At 37.4% G+C, this 23735-nt stretch overlaps 2 protein-coding genes across 6 annotated transcripts in view; both read left to right on the top strand.

The window, feature by feature from the left end:
- grk7b (G protein-coupled receptor kinase 7b) overlaps positions 1–23735 on the top strand; it is an 845646-nt gene that overhangs the window by 815169 nt on the left and 6742 nt on the right. The gene's annotated exons all lie outside the window — the stretch shown is intronic.
- Positions 1–23735, top strand: part of LOC101886500 (uncharacterized) — a 52451-nt gene that overhangs the window by 24810 nt on the left and 3906 nt on the right. For 2 of the 5 annotated variants that reach the window (XR_015515225.1, XM_087293388.1), the window contains exons 4-8: positions 517–657; positions 9195–9313; positions 9686–9754; positions 12300–12456; positions 22910–23016. Coding sequence is in view for 3 of the 5 variants with exons in the window: in XM_087293388.1 (XP_087149514.1) it covers positions 517–657; positions 9195–9313; positions 9686–9754; positions 12300–12456; positions 22910–23016 (593 nt within the window). In the remaining 2 variants the exon portion in view is untranslated. Of the gene's footprint in view, positions 1–516; positions 1891–2442; positions 2597–9194; positions 9314–9685; positions 9755–10385; positions 10705–12299; positions 12457–22909; positions 23017–23735 lie in introns of those variants that run through there. The other 3 variants (XM_087293390.1, XM_087293391.1, XR_015515226.1) reach the window with 3 other exon arrangements.

The raw sequence follows: 23735 nt of genomic DNA, 5'->3' as shown, positions 1-23735 counted from the left end.
GATGTATGGATGCAGTCCACCAAGCTCATGGGAGTCATACACAATATTAATCCTTCTTCCACTGCTCCATGACTTTATATTTAATACTGTACATTATACAGTCAGACCTTACCGTCCTAATTAAATAATTCAAAATTAAGGCCTGATCATATTTTATTTTGATATAATAAGCATAATGTGGAGGCCTTTGCCTTTCATATAAGCCACTTCTGTTACCAAATGATCAACAAGAAGTCAAGTTATTACTTGTTATTCCTAAAACTTGGATAGGCGACCAGACTTGTGTCAGGTAATGTAGTCCTTGCATTTATTTCTTGCATTTGTGTCCCATATTACTAAACACAAAAACATGTTCTGTGTGAGTACAATACCATGCTACTGTTTGAGGTAAAAATCATTTCACTGCTTCAGGCTTACATTTTTTCATCCATTTAAATCGTTTTTAATTCACCCTTAGTGTGTTTTCAAAGGATTTAATAATGACCTCTACACTCTGTCTGTCTGTTTCTCTCTCAGTGTGGGACAAGAAGGGTTGAAAGGTTTGCTGAGTGGAGGTTTGGGATCCGGACAAATATGTTCCCTGAGTTTGTGTTATTGTGGTTTGGGTTCATGGAGCGGAACTCTGCTTGCTTCACTCCTCACCAACGGTCCTGTGAGGTAGGGATTGTTATGACCGCCGGTGCTTATGTTTCCCATTAACCTATGAGTCTCTGCTCTGACTCCCGGGATCTGTCAGCTTCTGCAGAAACATTTCATCACATATTAATTCACAAACGTGTGCTTTAGCTGATGACTGCTTACAGCTGCTTATGTGTCTTAATGGGCCACGCGGTTCAAGAGAAAAAGGGAGTGGATCCTCACAAAATGAAGCTATTTTGACAATCCAGTAGATCATCTGCACACATTCAACTGTGGCAGACATCGGAGCATAGAGCACGCAGCACTCAGTCTGCCAGAGATTGTCCACACATACCAAGAATTCTAACAATGCCTCGCTCCTGCCATATTAAGGTGATAGTTCACCCTGAAAATGAATATTTACCCACCATTTACTCATCCTCAAGTGGATCCAACCCTTTATGAGATTTTTCTTCTGTTGATCACAAAAGAAGAAGCTTGGAGATGTCCATGATAGGAAAATATCATCTTTGAAAGTCAGTGTATACCAAACAGTGTATGCAAACATTCTTCAGAAAAACTTTTTTCGTGGCAAACAGAAGAAGGAAATTCAACCAGGTTTGGATCAACAGGAGGCTGAGAAAATGACAACAAAATTTTAATTTATATGTTAACAGCATCATCTCAGAAAAAATGTGGATTTTCTTCATGTTGCTCTTATGTTGCTGATCTACACTCAAATATCATCTTAGTTTTATATTTTTGACTTTTATGTGTTTGAAAAGTTAGAAAGAGAGACAGAAAAAAGAGTCAAATGGGATAGAGAAAAAACAATAAGTTCAATAAATCACTAGCTGACATTAAATTACAAAAATTTACTTACATTTAAATTTCTGTAATTCAACCTCTGTTATTTTACAGCAAATTTCTGTAATTTAACGACCTTTATTTTACGGTAAACTATAAAAATGTTTTTTTTACAGTGTAATTTTAACATCTTATGATGTTTTATGCCTGCTGGATAGCAATCGATGATTGGCTCCTTTGCTAGGAGGTGTACCTTCCTTCACTAGAGCGGTTATATTGACTGTTACATTCAGAATTATACAAGTGACACATCATATGTATACTATAGGCTTTGGTGAAGCCAATTCCATTTCCATTAATTCCACTAGGGGTGTCTTCTCTTTTGGTTGGAGTCATAGTGATAAGTGGAAGTGCCTGATTGTTTTTTAAACAGAGATTTTTGATGACCACACAACAAATGAAGGAGTACAGTTGAAGTCAGAATTATTAGCTCCCCTGCATTATTAGCCGCCCTGTTAATTTTTTTCCCCAATTTCTGTTTATTGTAGAGAAGATTTTTTTTAACACAATTATAAACATAATAGTTTTAATAACTTATTTCCAATAACTGATTTATTTTATCTTTGCTATAATGACAGTAAATAATATTTGATTAGACATTTTTCAAGACACTTTTATACAGCTTAAAGTGACATTTAAATGCTTAACTAGGTTAATTAGGTTAACTTGGCAGGTTAGGGTAATTAGGAAAGTTATTGTATAATGATGGTTTGTTCTATAGACAGTCTAAATAAAATATAGCTTAAAGGGGCTAATAATTTTGACCTTAAAATGGTATTTAAAAAATTATAAACGGCTTTTATTCTAGCCGAAATAAAACAAATCTTTCTCTAGAAGAAAAAAATATTATCAGACATACTGTGAAAATATCCTTGCCCTGTTAAACATCATTTGCGAAATATATAAAAAAGAAAAAAAAAATCAAAGGGGGGCTAATAATTCTGACTTCAACTGTAGGAAAATTCTAACAAAATGTAAGTGTATTTTAAGTTACATAACAAAGTGTTGTGTTTTTCATTCAAGCTCTACCTCTGCGGCCCACCTAGGAAGATAAAATTTTAATTTCACTTTACAAGCGTCCATATTTTCTAAACACAGTTGGATGACGCGCGTAAAAAGATCTTGTTATATTTCCTAAAAAGATTATTATAGTTTGTTTCTGCCTTACGGATAAATGTCTAGTTTAGTATAAATGGACCTGGCCATCCATACAGGCAGGCCTTAGAAACAGAAGAAATAGAAAAATTCATTGTTCATACAGAAACTGTCAACTTGCAACTTTATTATTACTACATTTTTAGGGAGGGCTGTGGACGAAAATAAAGAACCGGGGGTGGGTGTATTGACCTTATTCTAAAATGCGGAAGTGCGCCTGTTTTCGCGATTGTCTTAGAACTTCTGATTCAGTTGCCTATGGGACAAATGACTAGGAATAATAAACGGCAGAAAATGGCCAAACTACTTGCTCAACAAACAAATGTTTGCATGACTACACAGACCAAGTAGCATAATATAATAAGAAAATATTTAATTGCAACATCAAGCAGCGTAACCAGTTGTTAACGTCAAAAAATGAATGGAAGTGAATGTGACCGGAAGTCGCGAGACAAAAAGATTCAAATGGCAGCGCCCACTCGACAGCTGAGAATAAGGTGAATATAAGTTGTTCTGGTTGGCCCCAAAATGGCATGGGCCATTAGAATCGTCCTAACTTTCCCTCGGCGCCCCTGATAATGTTATATGATGTTTGACTCTGGATTTATCCGCTTTGTATCCTTAAAATTAAAGCCACTATCCAACACCATTATACATCATGGAAGAGCTTGAGAGTAAGTACAGACTTGAGAGTAGGTAAATTATGTGGTTATTTTTATTTTTGGGTGAACTATTCCTTTAAGACATCAAGAAACTTCAAAACTGAAGTAATTTGACATCATGCGTCATTTTATCATTGCAATGAGTATGAGCTGGTTTTGCTTTGTTCTGTTTTCCACCATCATTACTTAATGACATCACCTTCACCTGTCTCCGTTTAGTTTCATAGTCTTCCGTCCATTTATGTTCTCCTTTGTGTTCTGTTCTCGGATAGTTTATCTTAACTGCTTTGAGGTTTTAATGGCTAGAGCTGTTCTGTTGGGTTAAACTGAACTTGTCTTTTGAGCTCTTCATCATCTTTTGTGTTCCTTTTCTAAAAAGACAGTAAATGTTAGTTAATTGATTAAAATCAACAGTAAGGAAAAACAGATTTTTTACAGTTAATATTCAAGAGATCACACTTAACTGATGATTGATTATAAATCTTGTTTGGCATGCTGTCCCAGAAGAGAGCTCATATGAGGTCATAAGATCCTCGAGCCCAGGGCGTCCTCCTGTTTGCGAGTCAAGAGGGGAGTTTGAGCTCAGGTAGAACTCGAGAACTCCCCTGCTGTAGTAGCTAATGAACAGATAGTGATTGCTTTTAAAGAGATAACTTCTTACTAGGAGCATGTATATGGTGCAGATTTGGATTAATTAATTAACTTAAGTTGCATGTTTTTGGATGGTGGGAGGAAGCCAGGAAAAACCCACGTGTGCACTAGGAGAACGTGTAAACGTTCTTGCTGTGAGGCAGCAGTGCTAGGCACTGGGCCACCGTGCCACCCATCTAGGAAAGGAGGAGGAGTGGGGGGGGGAAGGGGGAATTCTTTAAAACGAAGATGGCTGTTATGTGGAACTTCGGGTATTTACAGAGGCTTAGGAATCTTCTGATTGTTGAATAATAAATTGAATAATGCGGGACCGGCTGTGAGCAATCATAAGCATGTGATCCTCTCGAAATTAGTTTATATATAAACGTCACAAAGTTCAAAAATACAACTCAAGTTTGGTTCAATAAAATAATTACGACCTGTGATTGGATTACGACTGCAGTATTAATACATTATTTAGGCCTTAACTTATAAATTAATCTCATTAAAAGCTTTTGTAGTTTGTATTGTGTTTAGTTAAACTAAGTAAGGTTATTTATTGGAGCCTTATTATAGAGAGTTTACTTACAATAACTCTATAAATAATTACAGTATTTTTACTCAGCATTATTTCAGCACAGATCACATTCAGTCATTTATTCATTCATTTATCTTCCACTTCATTTCTATTTCAGAGGTCGCCACAGCAAAATAAATTCTGGCATATGTTTTACACAGTGGATGCCCTTTCAGCCGCAACCCAGTACTGGGAAACACCCATACACTCTCATTCACACACACAAAATCAAATCAAATCACTTTTATTGTCACATCATTCAGCAGCACGTGTGCCATGATGAGTGAAAAGTTTAGGTGCTGGCTCCAGACAGTACAAAATACAGACAGTGCAAAGCTGGGACTCAAACCAGCGACCTTCTTGCTGTGAGGCGACAGTTCTAACAAATGAGCCACGGTGCTACCACATCTACTGTAAATACAATGTGAATATTGTTAAAGAGTACTTTAAAAGTAAGGAAAATAAGACATTATTATTCACTGTATTTTGAAGTGCCCACAATATCAATATTGTGCTGCTCATTACACTATATTGACATATGTCTACTGGACATCGGCCAGGACAGCTTTTATCTTCTGAAATATTCGGAATGTCAGGACATGAAAGTTATCAGGGTTCCAGTCTCACAAAAAGTGACATCAAGACATGGCTAAAGGCCCCGGTAAACTTCAAACGAAATCTAAAAAGAACTAAAATAATGTAATTTTGAACAAAATCCAGCCAAAAGAAAGTCCTTTTTGAATTAGTTTCAGCAGTTTGAAACCGCTCACCAAAGCAATCCTTTAGGGGGAACTGCATTTTGAGTGGAAAGACATGTCCTCCTGTGCAGATGCACACTGTTTTCCATATTTTGTGATGTTTTTTTTTTCTTACCTTATTTATGCTTTTGAATTGCATTATGGGATCTTGATCTATCCTCCAAAAACTTCCTAAAACATTTAATAGTTTAAAGGGATATAGTGTCTGGGTTAGGGTAAATTACAGTACAAAAACCTGGTAATAAGCTGCCAGTACATTCTCTGTTATTTTACAGACTTAATTGTCTATATATTATATGAAATGTTAATTAAAAAAAAATCTCTTTTAAATGTCAATAAAAGTTATTCTGTTAAACTGTGGAGTTGAATTTTCAACATGAAAAGTGAACAGAGCAGAAATATTCATTCATTCCATCATTCATTCATTTTCTTTTCAGCTTAGTCCCTTTATTAATCTGGATTCGCCACAGCGGAATGAACCACCAACTTATCCAGCAAATGTTTTACACAGCAGATGCCCTTCCAGCTGCAACCCATCACTGGGAAATCCATACTCACTCATTCACACACATACCGTACAATACGGACAATTTAGCCAAGGGATAACCAAACCTATTCCTGGAGGTACGGTGTCCTGCAGATTTTAGCTCCAACCCTAATCAAACACACCTGAACAAGCTAATCAAGGTCCTATGAGGTATAATTGAAACATCCAGGCAGGTGTGTTGAGGCAAGTTGGAGCTAAACCCTGCAGGGACACTGGCCCTCCAGAACCGAGATTGAACCTATCCAATTCACCCATATCACATGTCTTTTTTGGACTTGTGGGGGATTCCGGAGCCCAGAGGAAACCTATGCAAACACAGGGACACCATTCAAACTCCACACAGAAATGCCAACTGGTCTAGCCAGGGCTCGAACCAGCGACCTTCTTGCTGTGAGGCGATTGTGCTACCCACTGCGCCACCATGCTGCCCAGAGCAAAGATAAATCTCAATAAATAGAAAAAAAAACACTTGAGAATCACAAAATATGTAATGTAATGTATTTATGTAGCCCATTTATCGTGTATGGCCATACCCCCACAGCGCTACAATCATGAGGGGAAGTCTCTTCACACCACCACCAATGTGCAGCATCCACTTGGATGATGCGACGGCAGCCACAGGACAACCGCGCCAGTGCGCTCACCACACACCAGCTATTGGAGGAGTGGAGACACCGTGACAGAGCCAATTCAGATGGGGATGATTGGGAGGCCATGATTAATAAGCGCCAATGGAGGGAATTAGGCCAGGACATTAGGGTTACACTCCTACTCTTTACGAGAAGTGCACGGGGTGGAACCAGTTAATTAACAGATATTTTTTTGCACGGCTCTTGTTTAAGTCTCCTTTCATCCATTTGTGTTCATGTGTAGCTTTTGGTCCAGACACAATCTAATATGAGTGGACAACACAGTTGGGTTTCTTTGGTGCTAGTTGTATGGCGTCAGCTTGGTGCTTCTTGGCTCTATTAGGTGTACTTCATTAGCATGCTGATTCCTGTATTTCATTAGCATGCTTTGTTTAGATTTGTTTCCAACTTTATGTATCACAAATAAACAGCAACACCCCAGCAGGCACAGGACGTCAACATGCCGTCAGACTGATGTTGTGCCTTAACGTCATGGGACGTTGTGTTTTATTTCAGACATTGCAGACTTTCCAACCCAACCTAAAAACAACAAAATATCAAAGTCAAATGATGTTACGGCTTGATGTTGTGTGAATGTTAAGACTATGACGTATGTCAGACATTTCAACATTTTGGTTGCCATACCTGACAAATAAGCGTCAATATTTGATGTCAATATGACTTTGGTTTATGATGTTGGCTCGACTTTCCAACACAACCTTATATCAACAAAATATCAACGTAATTTAACGTTGTTATTGGACGTCAAAATAACATTGTCTTTAGACACTGATGACCTAAATCTAACATAATATTAACATCTTATGACATTGTGTGTCTGCTGGGACTGCACTAGTTAGACTTCTCTCTAGGACTTCGCTCAAGACTTCTCTTTCCCTAGACTTTCCCTAGACTTCTTGTTAGACTCATCGTCAGACTTCGTGACTGAAGCAATAGTAACGAGTTCATAACAATACCAAGGCAGGAGGGTCACTTATTATATCCATCCATTCTATGATTACACTGTACTGTAGCACCATGAGGTGCACCTTTCTGAGAACAAACCACTCATAAATCAGCATGTTCCAAAGAAGTAACAATAATAAATCAGATCTTTTCAAGGGAAATACCTATAAAAACCACAGGTTCCAGAGAATAAAATGCACTGCACAAGATTTTTTTCACTCTTTCATCATGAAAACTGCATGGAATATCAACAAATTTGGATTTTATAAATCGAGAATGAAAACAAGATCAAGCATTTTTGAGGCTTTTATAGCTCAAGAAACTCTTTTTATCACAATATAAAGCTTTAACGTTTTTATTAATGCCTCTTTAAAAATGGACGCAGGGATTTTTGCTAGGCCTTTAATACTGACTTGGACTATCTTCAGTTGAAGGAAACGGTATTCATAACGAGACACTATTAAAGCATCTTAATACAGTCATAACTGCAAATCATCACAATCTAGACTTTTGTCATCTATACTAATGAACAGAAGATTGGCTTGTTGTCTATGTGCACTGAATGCAACTATGGCTCATTGGAAATATGTGATTCTGCCTACAATTTTGAGAATTTGTAAAACATACTTAAACATACTCGACCGGTCAAAAGTTTGGGGTCAGGTTTTTTTTTTTTTTTCATGCTTTTTTTTTTAAGAAAATTATTCTGTTCATCAAGGCGTCCTTTATTGAATGTAAAAAAAATAAAATTGTTAAATATTTATTACAATTTTAAATAACTGCTTTCTTACAGTATGTAGTTTCTAATAAAATTATACTATTAGCATTAATAATAATAATACTACTAAAAATAATAATAATAAAGGGGCGACTGTGGGTTGCACAATCGCCTTACAGCAAGAAGATTGCTGGTTCGAGCCCCGACTGGGTCAGTTTGCATTTCTGTGTGGAGTTTGCATGTTCTTCCTATGTTAACGTGGGTTTCCTCCGGGTGCTCCGGTTTCCAAAAACATGCGCCACAGGCGAATTGGTAAACTAAACTGTCCATAGTATATGTTTGTTAATAAGTGTGAATGGATGTTTCCCAGTCATGGGTTGCAGCTGGAAGGGCATTCGCTGCATATGCTGGATAAGTTGGAGGTTCATTCCGCAGTGGCGACCCCTGATTAATAAAGCCAAATAGAAAATGAATAATAATAATAATAATAATAATATTAATAATGTAATGAATATGGCTGATTACCATTCTTCCGCCCACCGCCCACCGCATGACTCCATTACATACCTCTTAAGTTTCATGGCAGTAATCTGGTTTGCTTTATAATGCAGTGATCTATTGCATGTGTTTGTGTGTGCATTGAAGAGCTGCTGGGTGCAGTATAACAGCTGACAGGTCTGGAACACTGATGCTGTATTTCACCATCTAATCTGACTGAAGACACGAAATTAGGAGAATGTTTTTTCTCGCACTTGAACCGCATCTGGCTTTAACACACACCTTTAAAATCAAAGTTGTGGATCACAAAAACACTCCCTAAGCCACTCAAAACAATATTGACAACCATTTTCTGATCAAGATTAAGCAGCTGTCAATGCTGTAAACGGATGTTCTCAGCATCATACTGGAAGACTCCGCTCGCAATGGCGCAGCGAAGAAAAAGGTCTATGGAAATTATTTAAACGTCAAACTCACTAACTGAATGCATTGACTGTGTGTGTGTGTGTTTAATAAATCAGTTATTTTCCTTGTTATTCATGCACTCACTACACAATCTTTACCTTTAGGGAGCTTTACATCAATGGAAATGATCTGCAGTGTGAGGGTGCCATTGAGCTGCTAAGACCAGTGGCTGAAAACAGCCAAAAACTGGCAGAGATCCAAAATAGCACCACATCCATCAAAGGTACGTGTGTGAGTTTGTCTACTTACATTTAATTCATTCTTACAAAGCTGCATAATTCCACAAGGGATGAGGACTTGCTTTACAATAAAAAGTCAAGATAAGACTTAAGATAAACCCTTAAAGATTTTCTGTTTTTCTAAACCCAGTACAACCTCAGAGTTCTGTATGGTATAAAGTCCTGTTTGGGTGGGATGCATCATACTTCACAGTGCACGCAGTGTTTATTGTTATGCAGTGGAATGTGTCAAGACTAAATTACTAAAATAATCACTCCATCATTCTTTTCCCAACACCTACGAGGTTTCGTTGAAGGTTGTGATGTAGCCTTATGTTTGTGCGAAGTGATGTCACTCACATATTTCCTCCATTCAGACGAGACAGAGGCGATTTCCCAAAGGAACAATATTACATCCTCCAGGCGAAAGAAAGCAAAGAAAAAAGGTACTTCTAATGTGCTGTACTGCCAAATAGTTTATTTTTTCCTCTGGTGACCACTTCATACCGCCTTAAAAAAAGAATAACAGTAATAAAATAGATGTGTCACACAGTTTTCACATGTTATAAGCATAAGAGCTCCTATGGGCTGTTGGTTTTGCTAAGGCAAATCCTTCTCAAGAGCATTAGTGCAACTTAGCACTCTTGTTACAGAAACTTGATAACACAGCACATCCACAGGGAAAATGTAGAGGAAATTAATGTATAGGACACATACTAAAACATAGTTACATATAGGCAGATATGCACATGTATATAATACATTTCTTTAATCACAGGAACTTATTTTTGTGGCTTTTGGCATGTAAAAAGGAACAGAGTATTAGTAACAGCAATGAAGTGGTGCCATTTCTTATTTATGTCTTACTTTTGATTTAATTCAGTCTTTCTCAAACAATGTGGCAACTGAAGAGGTTTGTGAGATGATGCGAAACCTATTATATTAAAAGGGTTGGTCCAGAGTGTATTTTTAAGGCTTGGTTGTGTTTATAAAATGCAAAGCAATGTATGCTCATGCTTCACTTGTAAAAAAAGAAATTCCTTTGTTGTTTCATATATCTTTCTTTTGATTATATAGCTACTCAGCTAACATGAAAACGGATGTCATATTTCCTAGTTTCTCCAAAAGCGCAACCTCAACAGGCTCTGATTGGTCAGCTAACATGTGCTGTGATTCGCGGATCAGCTCCACGTCACCAAGAAGCCTCACTGTAGCTCTGCTGTGTGAATGCTGTCAATCAGTGTAGCTGTTAGCCGTATTAGTTTGAGCCTGAATCAGACACAAGCTGAAGAGAACACAACTAAACCTCATTCCTGCTGTTTAAAATAACATCTGACAAGTGTCTTTCATATAGTCGGGTTATAAGCATGGGTAAGCAAAATAAAATGTTCACATATCTTTTGCGAGATTGTTTTTTGAGATAAAGAACACACGGAAAGCAGACACATAGAGAGACACTGAAGATTGTGGGTATTTACAGGGGTGTGACGAATAAATGTGTATTCCATTAGCTAAATTTTAGCTTTATTGTTAGCGGTGCCAAACAGCATTTCCTGTTGTTTACATCCTTGTTTATGTCCTCACTACAACATATCATTAATGCTAGAAACTGTGCATGTGATAGATCAATATTAATAAATAAAAACACTCTCAGGCTGTGGCTCACAGTCCACGCTTCGTCTAATATGGTTGGAGCTGCTCCTTCTTTGAGGAGTTATTAGCCGAATCCAGCACTGAACTGGGAGAGATTCTAGAAGCTGTCCTTTGTCAAATGCTAGAGCTATATCTTTTATATAATTCTCTGGAACTTAATTAAAATTTAACTGTAAGCACTTCTCTCTTTGTGTTGTGTCCTTTGGAAGCTGACATACAGAAACAGAAGAAGCTCTGTGAAAATAGCAGCGTTTGAATGGCATTTTAGCTTTCTCTGCTATAACATTACAGCGCCTCTGGCCACACCCCTTTGATGCAATACAGATTTTATACAAATTAGTTGATTAGTTGCCTAAACTAGATGTAACATGAAAATAAACAAATCCACGGGTTGCTATTGTTAATAATTATTAAATTAATCTATATTATGATATTAAAAATAATATCGGTATCGCTTATAAAATCACAATTATTAAATCAAAAGCAACATTTTTAGTTAGTTGTGCTGCATTTTTAGGAATAGCAGAGAGTTGTTTTCTACCTTATACAGCAGATGTAATTCACAAACGCCTGATTGTAACCTAAAAAAAAATATTTCAAGTAATAATTCTTTAAATTCTGCATTAGTAATTTACATTTAACCCAGGGTCATTCTGATTATGTACCCCTATATACATTTCTGGAGAGAGCAAAATACATCTCAGGAGCTACGTTTGTATTTTTGCAGTTTTTGTTTTCACAAGTCCACCAGCGGCTGATGTGTACGCTTTTTCAGATCTCAAATTTCTCTCGCAACTGCCATTCATGATTGTTGTTCTCACGTAAATCCACCAGAGGCTGCTTTCGGCTGACTGACTTACTGACTGACCAACTGATCGATCCCCATCATCTCGGTCAACTTTACTCTGCGTCTCAAGTCCACAACGTACACGTCGAGCTACTGGACAAACTGGTAACATCAGGAAAGCCGTCAATACAGAGGTCATCGCTCAACTAAACAACAAAAGGAAAGGTGTAACACCAACCTGTAGTGTTCGTTTTACAGGTAAAATGCAGCCATACGTAGCTCTGGCTACATAATTCCCCATCTCCAGAAATGTATATAGGGCTACGTTTTCAGAATGAGCCTATATTGTTTATATTTCACTCCATCAGTCATAGAGGTCTTGAACTAAGAACATCAACTATTTTAATTTTTGGGTGAGCTATTTCATTAGGTACTGTAGTAAAATTGAAATACTATAGTTACTGTCCATCCACTATGTTCTTGTTGAATAAGAGGAGGCATAGAATCCTCTGAGATAAGCCTCAGCTGTAAATGTTATGTTGTTGTGCTAGGTAAGAAGACAAAGAAGAAAAGTGAAAAATCAAAAAGCGGACCTGATAGCTCGGGCGGCCCACGGCTAGAGAAGCTGCACATGTTTGATAACTCCATTGACAACTCAGGAACAGAAGGACCAAGTCAGCTAGCCCAGTTCCTAGAGCTCCTTTGCATGTGAGTGCCCATAACTATGAACATACTGTTCATTCATTCATTCATTTTCTTTTCGGCTTAGTCCCTTTACTAATCCGGGGTCGTCACAGCGGAATGAACCTCTAACTTATTCAGCACATGTTTTACGCAACGGATGCCCTTCCAGCTGCAACCCATCTCTGGAAAACATCCATACACACACATTCACACTCATACACTGTGAACAATTTAGCCCAGTGGTTCTCAAAGAGGGGTCGCGGGACAATGAAGGAGGGTCGCCTGTTGATTTCCAAGATTCTATTTATTTTTTATTAAACCATGAGAATTAACATATTCCACCGGAGCACCCGGAAGAAACCCACGCAAACGCGGGGAGAACATGCAAACTCCACACAGAAACGTCAACTGGCCCACAGAGGCTAGAACCAGCGACCTTCTTGCTGTGAGGCGACAGCACTACCTACTGCGCCACTGCGTCGCCTGAACATACTGTTGTATATTGTAAAAAAAATGCTTTGTTTATTGACAGCTGGAATCGTGGCCAAGAGAGCTCAAAGTTAATAAAACACATGCAAATATACAAAGAAGAAAGATGCTGAGAAAAGATCTTCAGCGATTTGACAACACACAGGGATGCAAATTCTCACAACACATGAAAATACAGGAAAGCACAGCAAATAGTGCAGACAATACAGTAGAAATAGGGGACCCCAAAAAGTGACAAACCTACGTTTGTGGGACGTTTGTGGGGGTGGGGTTGATGTGAGGACAAAAAAATTATTTTAGTAATTATTATTTTATTTGACTATTTTAGTACGCACAAATAAACACCGTATTCTCCATAGACCCTCTTCTGAGCCACTTCTTCAAACATTTTCAGTTTTTCAGTTCACTTTAGTCCTGTGGCTTTGCCTCATTTTAAAAAAAGGGCTGTGAACTCACACAATTAATGAGAAATTTAATAAATAATACAAATAATTTTAGCTAACTTCCGGCCACAGCTGTATGTGATCCACAGCTGATTAAAAATGGATGATAACAGTGTGACGCAGTGGCGCAGTAGGTAGTGCTGTCGCCTCACAGCAAGAAGGTCAATGTTTTGAGCCTCGGCTGGGTCAATTGGCATTTCTATGTGGAGTTTGCATGTTCTCCCTGCGTTCACGTGGGTTTCCTCCGGGTTTCCGGTTTCCCCAACTGTCCAAAGACATGCAGTACAGGTGAATTGGGTAAGCTAAATTGTCCGTAGTGTCTGAGTGTGAATGAGTGTGTATGGATGTTTCCAGAGATGGGTTACCGCTGGAAGGGCATCCGCGGCGTAAAACATGTGCTGGATAAGTCGGCGGTTCATTCTGCTGTGGCGACCCCGGATTAATAAAGGGATTAAGCCGAAAAGAAAATGAATGGATGGATGATAATGGCCTTCTGAGCCTACTAGTGGGTGAAGAAGACCCTACTGGCCACATATCAGTTGATAACCACTGAAAATGCCCATTCAATCGAGTGATAACATTCGAATCGGCTGGAATTCGGCACTTTTCTGACAATATTCAAAATAGATATGTTTCCTTGTGAGATCGGGCTGATTTTTCAGATTAGTAGGGCTAAAAAATACAAACAACAAGAACACAAACAACCAGGGCAATATAAACTCATCTTAAAGATCTCTGACAACACTCAACTCAAAACAGGAAGCAATTTTTAGTGTCCCCCGACAAAATTCTGTTATTTTTGTATTTTTATGTGTTGTGAGATATGTGTGTTGTCAAAAAAGATGTTTTCTCAATTAGTGTTTTTCTATTCGCATCTGTTTTCTTAACTTGCAGTGTGTAATTCCTCTGACCATACGAATTTGCAGACTTTTAAACGCCTTGATGCTGCTGTGCACTGAGTAATGTTAATTTGCACCAGACAAAGCGACTGAAAGAGCTTCTCTTCTTCATTTCTATCACACATCCTCTAAAAGCTTGCACTTTTAATTAGCATTCCCATTCATCTCAATGGCAATTGCTCAGTAAGTAATCGCGTGCTTGGATAAGTACTTGCATTTGGCCATATTTTGGTCTACAGTTTCTTTTGTCAATCACTTGCATATAAATAGTTGCAGTTAAAGGGAGAGTTTACCTAAAAATTCAAATTGACTTATTCTATACTCACCCTCCAGTAGTTCCAAGTTTCATTCTTCTGTTAAACACAAGTTTAACAGAAAGCTGAATCCCTGTAACCATAGGAAAAACTAATATTATGAAAGTCAACGGTTACAGATTTCCAACATACTTTCTTTCTACATATCTTCTTTTGTGTTCAACTGAAGAAACTCAAATAGGTTATGAATAAGGGTGAGTAAATGATGGCATAATATAACTTTTTAAGTAAACTCTTTGTCCCTAAACAACAGTAGGCAACTATTTGGCTCTTTATAGAAAGACTTTTGATTGCCATATACTAATGGAGAAGTAGAGCATCCATTTTGGTTTTGACCTCCAAACAGAATGTTTCGACAATCAATCCAATCTCAGACTGAAAGCTCGACATCTCCGCTGTAATAGTCTCTACCATCTGATCGCATGTATATCTGTTCTGTCTTAACCAGCTAAAGAAGTGTATTGTCTTCTAGCAAAGATTGTTCAGCTCAACTGTTACTTGTAGTAGAGGCCTCTGTGCCAACCTTGCTTTAGGTCGGCACTATTAAGCTGCGTCTGTCTTGACGTTGATTTTTTCATACTTTTGCTTGCCATATTTATACAAATCAGTTAATCGTAGATGTAGGATTTTAGTGGAGAGAAAGTTATCTCTTTTCAAAGTATATTCAAATTGCTATGTGTACAGCTAGTGCTGTTCAGCAATGCTGAATTCTGGTGAAAGGTTTATGTGACAATTAATTAATTTCATTAGGTTCCTTTTACATCATTGATGTTGTAATGTAATTCAAATATAATCAGGTAAATAGACTTAAGCATCCATTTGGTTGTGAAAGTGTGAAAAGAGACGAAAGACCGCTTAACGCATGCGCCGTCATTAGAGGAAATTTCTGGGGTAAAATTAACTTCCATATTTTAAAGACATGGCGTGGAAATATATAATTCAGTGCAGTGCTTCTTGTTTGGTCTGATACCCACTTTATATCGTATCTCAGCCAGGCTGTGAAAATTGCTGATTTTTTTTTAAGAAATCAGAACTTAAAACAACTAAAAATTCAACTATTTAGTCTCCACTTCACTTCCTAATCTGCAATTGACTCTCTAGCTATACCACTAACTGTACTAAAAAAAAAATTAATTCTCACATTACTAATGCTTTCCTTCTTAGACTTTACACACCTGAAACTTGCCTACAGCACTTATTCATTGTTGCTCTTATAGTTGTGTAAATTGCTTCCTTGTCCTCATTTGTAAGTCGCTTTAAATAAAAGCGTCTGCTAAATTACTAAATGTAAATGTAAATGTGTCAATTGTGTATGGGATGACAATTAACCAGAAGCCATGGGGCTGAATGAAATTAAAAGTCCGTGTGCAAATACCCCATTTGGTGCTAATAAAATAAAAGATGGTGAGAGCGTGAATAAAATCCTCCTCATCTTGTCTTCAGAAGTCCATAATAATGTAGAAGTAATAAACTATTGTCTATTTTGTTTTTGACATTCTCTTGTTTAATAAACATTGTATGGTAAACAGAGATTAGCTAAAAAAACCTCAGCCACTTTAACCCTCCTGTTAAATACACCATTCGCCCTTCAGGTCAAAAATGACTCACCTTCACTAAACCTCTAAAAAATGCAGCTAAATTTAATTACAGTCCTCAAATATATTTTCCAAGAAGAAACAACCTCATCTTCATCACAAACTATAGGATTTCCCTCATCATTCATCAGTGTTTAATCAGAGGGAACTCATCGTTTTTGACTAAAGATAAGGGTGTATTTTCCTAAATCCTAAAAGTCTGACACTAGCAACCCCCTTTCTTCCTCATCCTGATGCTCAGTTTATACTGCAGCAGATCGTCTTGACCATGCCTAAATGCATTGAGTTGCTGCCGTGCGTTTAGCTGATTAGATATCTGCGTGAAAGAACAGTTGTACCTAATAAAGTGGCCGAGGAGTGTATGCGCTCACATGCTGTCAAGTGTCAGCACAACTCAGCAAACACTGCTCATAATAAAATACTGTCATTTTTAAAGTGACGCTACCAATAAATTGAGGAATCATGCAGGACGATTTTCTGGCACTACAAGGACGTGTCATATTTCAAAAGATCAAGGCAAATATGATTTCTCAATTCACCACTCCTTTAAACAATTAAAGGATTAGTTCACCCAAAAAAGGAAAATTCTGTTGTTAATTACTCATCCCTCATATATCCTTCCAACTTCCTGAGACCTTCTTTTATCTTCGGAAACAAAAGCGAAGATATTTTAGATGTAATCTGAGAGCTCTCTAACCCTCTACGGACAGCAAGTTTGTGAGAGGTTCAAAGTCCAGAGAGGAAACCAAAAACATTGTCAAAACATTTCGTGTGACTTCAGTGGTTCAACTGCATTCTTATGCTCCAAAACAATTTTGGGCACCAAAAAGACTGTAGAAATTACTTTGTTCGTCTATGTACTCTTTTCAGCCACTTTTGGATTTCATCTTAAACATATTAATGCCGCAGTCACACTAGAGTTTGTGCATGCGAAATTCTGTCGTACGGCGCTGCGAAAAGTGGTGGGATTAAACAAGATGATTAGACATTAAAAAAGCAAGATTGGTCCATGTTTTAAATTTCTGTCAAGAGAGGTCATGTTTTAATCCTCATTTGGTCTCACGCAATCATATGATGCGATTTCACAGGTTAGAGTTCACCAAGCGGGAACTTTCCAACATAGCAAACTGTGAAACTTGCCGCATGAGATTGCGTTTCCGGTCTGATGCATTTGCATGCGTATGACTAGAAGTTGATGGGGAGAAAAGCGCAGTTTGACCGCAGCTTAATTTGTGTTCTGAAGATGAATGAAAGTCTCAGGGGATTGGAACAACATGCACTGCAAAAAAATGTGTTTCTTACTTAGATTTTTTTGTCCTGTTTCTAGTCCAAATATCTAAAAATTCTTAAATCAAGAAGCATTTTCTAGACAAGCGATATTAATTCAATTCAATTCAATTCAGCTTTATTTGTATAGCGCTTTTACAATGTAGATCGTGTCAAAGCAGCTTCACATAAAAAGTCATAGTAACTGGATTATTATTAAGAAATACATTATATCATATTATTTTAAGAAATAATATGCCAAAATGAAGGGAGTTTTTTCTTAAATCAAGCAAAATAATCTGTCAGTCAGTCTTTATTCATTTCCCGAAGGCAATTTGGTTGCAGCATACAAGCATGTCACACATAATACACAAAGTACATCATACAATACAAATTCTACCCTAAATTTAAAAACTTTACAGCTGAGGGGATGAATGAAAGTTTAAAACTATTTGTTTTACTAATAGAAGTTCTGTATCGAATACCAGAAGGGAGAAGATAAAACTCGTGGTGCATAGGATGGGACTCATCTGACAGAATACTCTGAGCTTTACTCAAAACTTGTCTATGGTATAACTGAGCCATGGTCTTCTGTTTTCTCCCTGTTATTTTTCCTCCTAGGTTCACAATTTTCTCCAAACAACTCTCCAAACAAATCTGCCAATGGGGTAAGCAAAATAATCTTATGTTAGAAGGAAAAAATAAGATTATTTTGCTTATCCCATTGGCAGATTATTGAGCTTGTTTTAAGGATAAACTCACTTAATTTTGACATGTAATTTCTTAAAAAGAGACTTTGATTTGATTGTCTAGAACAGGGATCACCAAACTTGTTCCTGGAGGGCCGGTGTCATTCAGATTTTAGCTCCAACCCTAATCAAAAACACCTGAAAAAGCTAATCAAGGTCATACTAGGTATACTTGAAACATCCTGGCAGGTGTGTTAAAGCAAGTTGGAGCTAAACGCTGCAGGGACACTGGCCCTCCAGGACCGAGATTGGTGACCCCTGGTCTAGAAAATGCTTCTTGATTTAAGAATTTTTTTATATTTGCACTAGAAATAGGACAAAAAAATCAAAGTAAAACAACCATTTCTTGCGTTGTGAGGGTGAGTAATTAATAACAGAATTAAAATTTTTGTTTCATCTAATTATTCAGCAGGTCATGTATGAGGCTTAATTCACTACAAACGCACAGCTGAGGACAAAAAGGAGGTCAAACTAAATCTCCAAAGTCATTTCAGTCTGCTTGACAACAGATTGTCCTAATCCGATTTTATCGGTCTTGTAAAATTTACTTATTCTCAATCTGACCATGATTTGACTAAAACCATCTCATATATATTTGATAAGGAATTAATTGAGGTCTGCTGCTTAGTAGCTAAAAACACATGAACCTCAACACACACTTTAAAAAATGCTGGGTTATTTCATTAGCTTTTGGTTAAAATATGGACAAAACCACCCGCTGTGTTAATTATTTGTTCATTCATTCATTCATTTTCCTTTGGCTTAGTCTCTATTTCAGAGGTTGCCCCAGCAGAATGAACCGCCAACTGTTCCAGCATATGTTTTATGCAGCGGATGCCCTTCCAGCCGCATCCCAGTACTGAGAAAGATATACACTCTTGCATTTACACACACACACACACTACGGCCAATTTAGCTTGTCCAATTCACTTATAGCACATGTCTTTTGAATGTGGGGGGAAAGCGAAGCACCCTGAGGAAACCCATGCGTACACAAGGAGAACATGCAAACTCCACACAGAAATGCCAACTGGTCTAGCTGGGATTCAAACCAGCAACCGTATTATCATGTCATTATCATGACAGGCACTTATTATCATATCCACAAGACAGGATTTGCAAAGAAAATGGGTTTAAAACATCTGTTCCAACTCTCTATCATCCAACTGCACTTCAGAAACCTGTAAGGAAGCAGTTAAAAAGGTTAATTGAGTGTACTGAAGTGTTGAGAAACATACTACTGTCTTTATGTTCACTTTAAGTAGCTTGCAGTTTTATCTTCATTATGATATATGTTTTAAATTTAATGTATACACGTCATACAATTAAGTGTATTTCATTTTTTTCCTAGCAAATCCTATAAGATTTAGCTCTGAATTAGTGCGTGTTCAGATATACCTGTCATTTTCTTTAGCCTACATACCTGGCTTTAATACACAGAGGTCAGATTCGGTTAAAGTTAACGTATTGTCTGCATGACAAGACATTTCACTTCACATTTAACATCTGATTTCAGTTTCTCAGGCTGCTTTTTTTTTGCCCACATATGAATATCTGTCAGATTACACTTTCTAAATCTACATATAGGAGACAGATGTGTAACATGATTAATGATCCGTATCATCACAGTAGGCACTGAAAGGCATTTGCCTTATTTCTCTTTGCAAGCCCTATAAGAATATGATATTAAACATTTTCACAATAGTCCTAAATGGAGCAAATCATTAGGGATATTAGGGAGTTTTTATATCGTAAGGTCAGTGAACAGACTCTTGGCGATGCCATCTGTTCAGCATAACATCTCATTCCTGTTTTACACCAGCATCTGCAACACATATGTAGCATTTATTTATTTCAGCGTCCATATGAACGGAGTATAGCATTCAAAGCTGCTTAGCAGAACCAGAACTGCATGTAAAGTTTTGCACATCACTTGTCAAAAACGTATAAATACACATTGAGATATTTAGTACTGTAAATTGCAAACTTTGATGGAGTAACGAGGAATAATTTAGCAAACTCACCTGTTTCTTTTTTAATGCGCCTCTTGATACATGCTCCAGATGTTGTGACAGGCACACAAACAACATTTTCTGTTCATTAAATCTGACTGAATCCAGACCATTGAAGTCATTTATAGCTACACTTTGGTCCCGAGTAATTACCATTTGGATGTAAATATGGTTTCCTTTTCCATGGCAATTAGACCCCTTCTTTTTAAAATCCCATCACACGCAGAGCCCTGTCAAGCATCGGGTGCAGTGTATGTTTTTTGCTTGTTTCAGCTCAGCGCAAGCATAATTCTCACATCTGCGCCTCGCTGTTTAAATAGCAAACGCGTTGTTTGTTATAGCACAACTGAATTAGAACGCACCATTGACCAATTATAACCTTGTCTAAAGTCAGTGGTGGAGGTTTTTTATTGATTTTTTTCTTATGTAAAGAGCGCATTGATGATATGCAGGTCCAAAACATGACTCCTGAAGTGAATGGGAGATGAGACTTTGATTGGTTTAATGTCCAAAAACACACCCATAACTCTTTAAGAAAATAAAGACAACCTTTTTAGCAATGGCCATGCAGACAGCTTTTTAGCAAAAGTGGATTCAGATGCTCTAAATGCACCTGCACTGTGTGCTTTAGATCAGGCACTTAGATTGTTTAATTGCTCCCTCATGTTGTCCTCAGGTTTTGCTTCTGTTCTGTCTTTTTTTTTGTTTGTAACTGTGTCCTATGGTTATCATTGATGTCATGAAATACTTGCTAATCTTCAAGCATTCGCAGAAGCTGGGAATAACATATTTCAAATGTAATTAGAGCTAAAAATGAGCAAATTAACGGCACAGATCACTTCAGATTTTGTTGCAGATTTGAAGTATGCATACTTACCTGCTGCTTTATTAGGTACACCTGTCCAACTGCTCGTTAATGCAAATTTCTAATTAGCCAATCACATGGCAGCAACTCGATGCATTTAGGCATTTAGACATGGTCAAGACGATCTGCTGCAGTTCAAAGCGAGCATCAGAATGGGGAAGAAAGGTGATTTAAGGGACTTTGATCATGGGATGGTTGTTGGTGCCAGACGGGCTAATCTGAGCATTTCAGAAACTGCAGATCTACTGGCATTTTCACGCACAACCATCTCTAGGGTTTGACAATGATCTAAAAAAGAAAAAATATCCAGTGAGCGTCAGTTCTGTGGGCGCAAATGCATTGTTAATGCCTGAAGTCAAAGGAGAATGGTCAGACTGGTTCCTAATAGAAAGACTGTAGTAACTCAAATATTCAGTCGACTGGTTTCTTGAACATGACAACAGGTTCACTGTACTCAAATGGCCTCCATAGTCAGAAGAGCTCAGTCCAACAGAGCACCTTTGGGATGAGGTGGAACAGGACATTTGCATCATGGATGTGCAGCCGACAAATCTGAAGCAACTGCATGATGCTATGATGTCAATATGGACCAAAAATCTCTGAGGAATGTGTCCAGTACCTTGTTGAATCTATGCCACAAAGGATTAAGAAAACAAAAGGGGGTTCCAACCTGGAACTAGTAAGGTGTACCTAATAAAGTGGCCAGTAATTGTATTTTAATTGTAAAATCAGCTGATTTTGAGATCCCACATTTCCTCCATCCATTTGAATTTGACTTGGTCATGAATGAGCTGACCGCATGTGTTGCAAATATAACCATCAGGTAAACAGACTTTATGAACAACCAAATATGACTGCTTTTGGCACAAACACATTGGATCACATTATAAGGGAACCAGAAATGGATCTATTTGAACTGATTTTTTGACCTTTTTTGTACTGTATGTTTACATAACCACTAATAATCCGGATTTTAATATGATTAAGACAATACTCCGATTAAGAGTCTACCATGTAAACAGCTATTTTTAATTAACTTAAACAGATTAGGGTAATAATCTAACTAAACAGAAATCAAATTGTTTTTACTCAAGTGGAGTGTGCCGATTTTAGTCACATTATGGGAGTTCAGTACAGACATGTAAAAACCGCAATCATCTATTATCGTCGTGTAGGATTTTTCGCCGCATTTTGTGACAGGATAGTCTATACACACACAGCTGTTGAACACTATTCTCTGTACCTATTGAGTCAGTGAAGGACCACAGACACCCGCATCGCAAAACGCGGAGGATTTTTCCCATACAGCTTCAGCAGTTCATCCTACATCTCGTTTGTCACGGGGGCATGCATGAAATGCTTCTGAATGAAAATGAAAGTCCCAAACTGTCGTTAAAGTCGACAAATTAAAAATGAAACACCCAAAATAACATGAAACTACAGGAAATGTGGACAGCGCAGTGACGCAATGACTATAAAATGTATAATGGGATCATGAAAGGAACATTCAAAATGCAACTCATGTAAACAGCTCAATCATATTATTGTTTTATTCAGATTAAGGCAAATAAGTCGATTACTGATGTCCATGTAAACGTCACTGATAAAAACAACATCCTATTGCAATTGTTTACAGCTTTTACTGTTTCTCAACAAGTTTTTGTTAATAGTCTTTTTAGACGCTTGATATTAGTGTGTTTTAGCCACAGTGGGAAATGTTTTACCATATGTCTTAATTGTTCATCCTAATCCATCAAGTAATGCTCTTGGGGAGAACAAGACATAAACTACATATACTGTACGAGCTGTTTAATTCTACTGTATGCATCTATAAATGTCTTTCAGTCTGGTAAAATTCTCCAGTCAGCTGACCGAACTGGACCTTGGTGAGAATCACATCGGAGAGGACGGTGGGAAAATGATTTCAGAGGCCCTGAGAGAGAGACAAGCAGGTGTGAAAGTTAATGTGATGGAAATTTTTGATGGAACATGGCAACACTGACCTCACGCACAGATTTGTGGTTTCACACACATGAAGTGTAAAGTTACTGATGCACCATTCACCAGCTCAACTTATATGATTAGTTCATCCTCGAAAGGAAAATTTCTCATCCTAATGTGATTAAAGAAGATTTGATCATGCTCTGATTATTAATAAAAATGTATTTAATGTAATATAAGACATTAAAACACTCTTATTCAATTCTCAAATGATTTTTTATCCAAACTGACTCACAAATTGTACTAACAAATGGAAGCAGTCAGATCCACAAAAAATCAACAGTTTGAAAGCATCATGACAAGTCAGAGTTATTCTAACTCACACAAACTATGGCTTTTACAGCTTTAGAACCTAGCCAATAATTTTGTGTTAAATAAACGTCTAATAGACATCTAAACATAGACAGCTCGCCTAAAACAAGGCTAAACTTCAGCTGTCAGTGAAAATCTAATAGACATCTAAGAATAGCCCAAAACTAGGTGTCATTCACCTCTGTAGTCTAGTTTTGGCCTATTCTTAGACGTCTATTAGATTTTCACTGACAGCCCAAATTTAGTCTAATTTTAGGCAAGATGACTATGTTTAGATGTCCATTACACATCTGTTAGATGTCTTTTAAAAACAAAAAATGGTTGCTGGGAAGATTTATCACACCAGTGTTAGAAACAT

This window comes from Danio rerio, chromosome 18 (genome assembly GCF_052040795.2).
Source record: "Danio rerio strain M-AB ecotype USA chromosome 18, GRCz13ab, whole genome shotgun sequence".
Lineage (NCBI taxonomy): Eukaryota > Metazoa > Chordata > Actinopteri > Cypriniformes > Danionidae > Danio > Danio rerio.
This window is presented reverse-complemented; position numbering and strand designations above follow the sequence as displayed.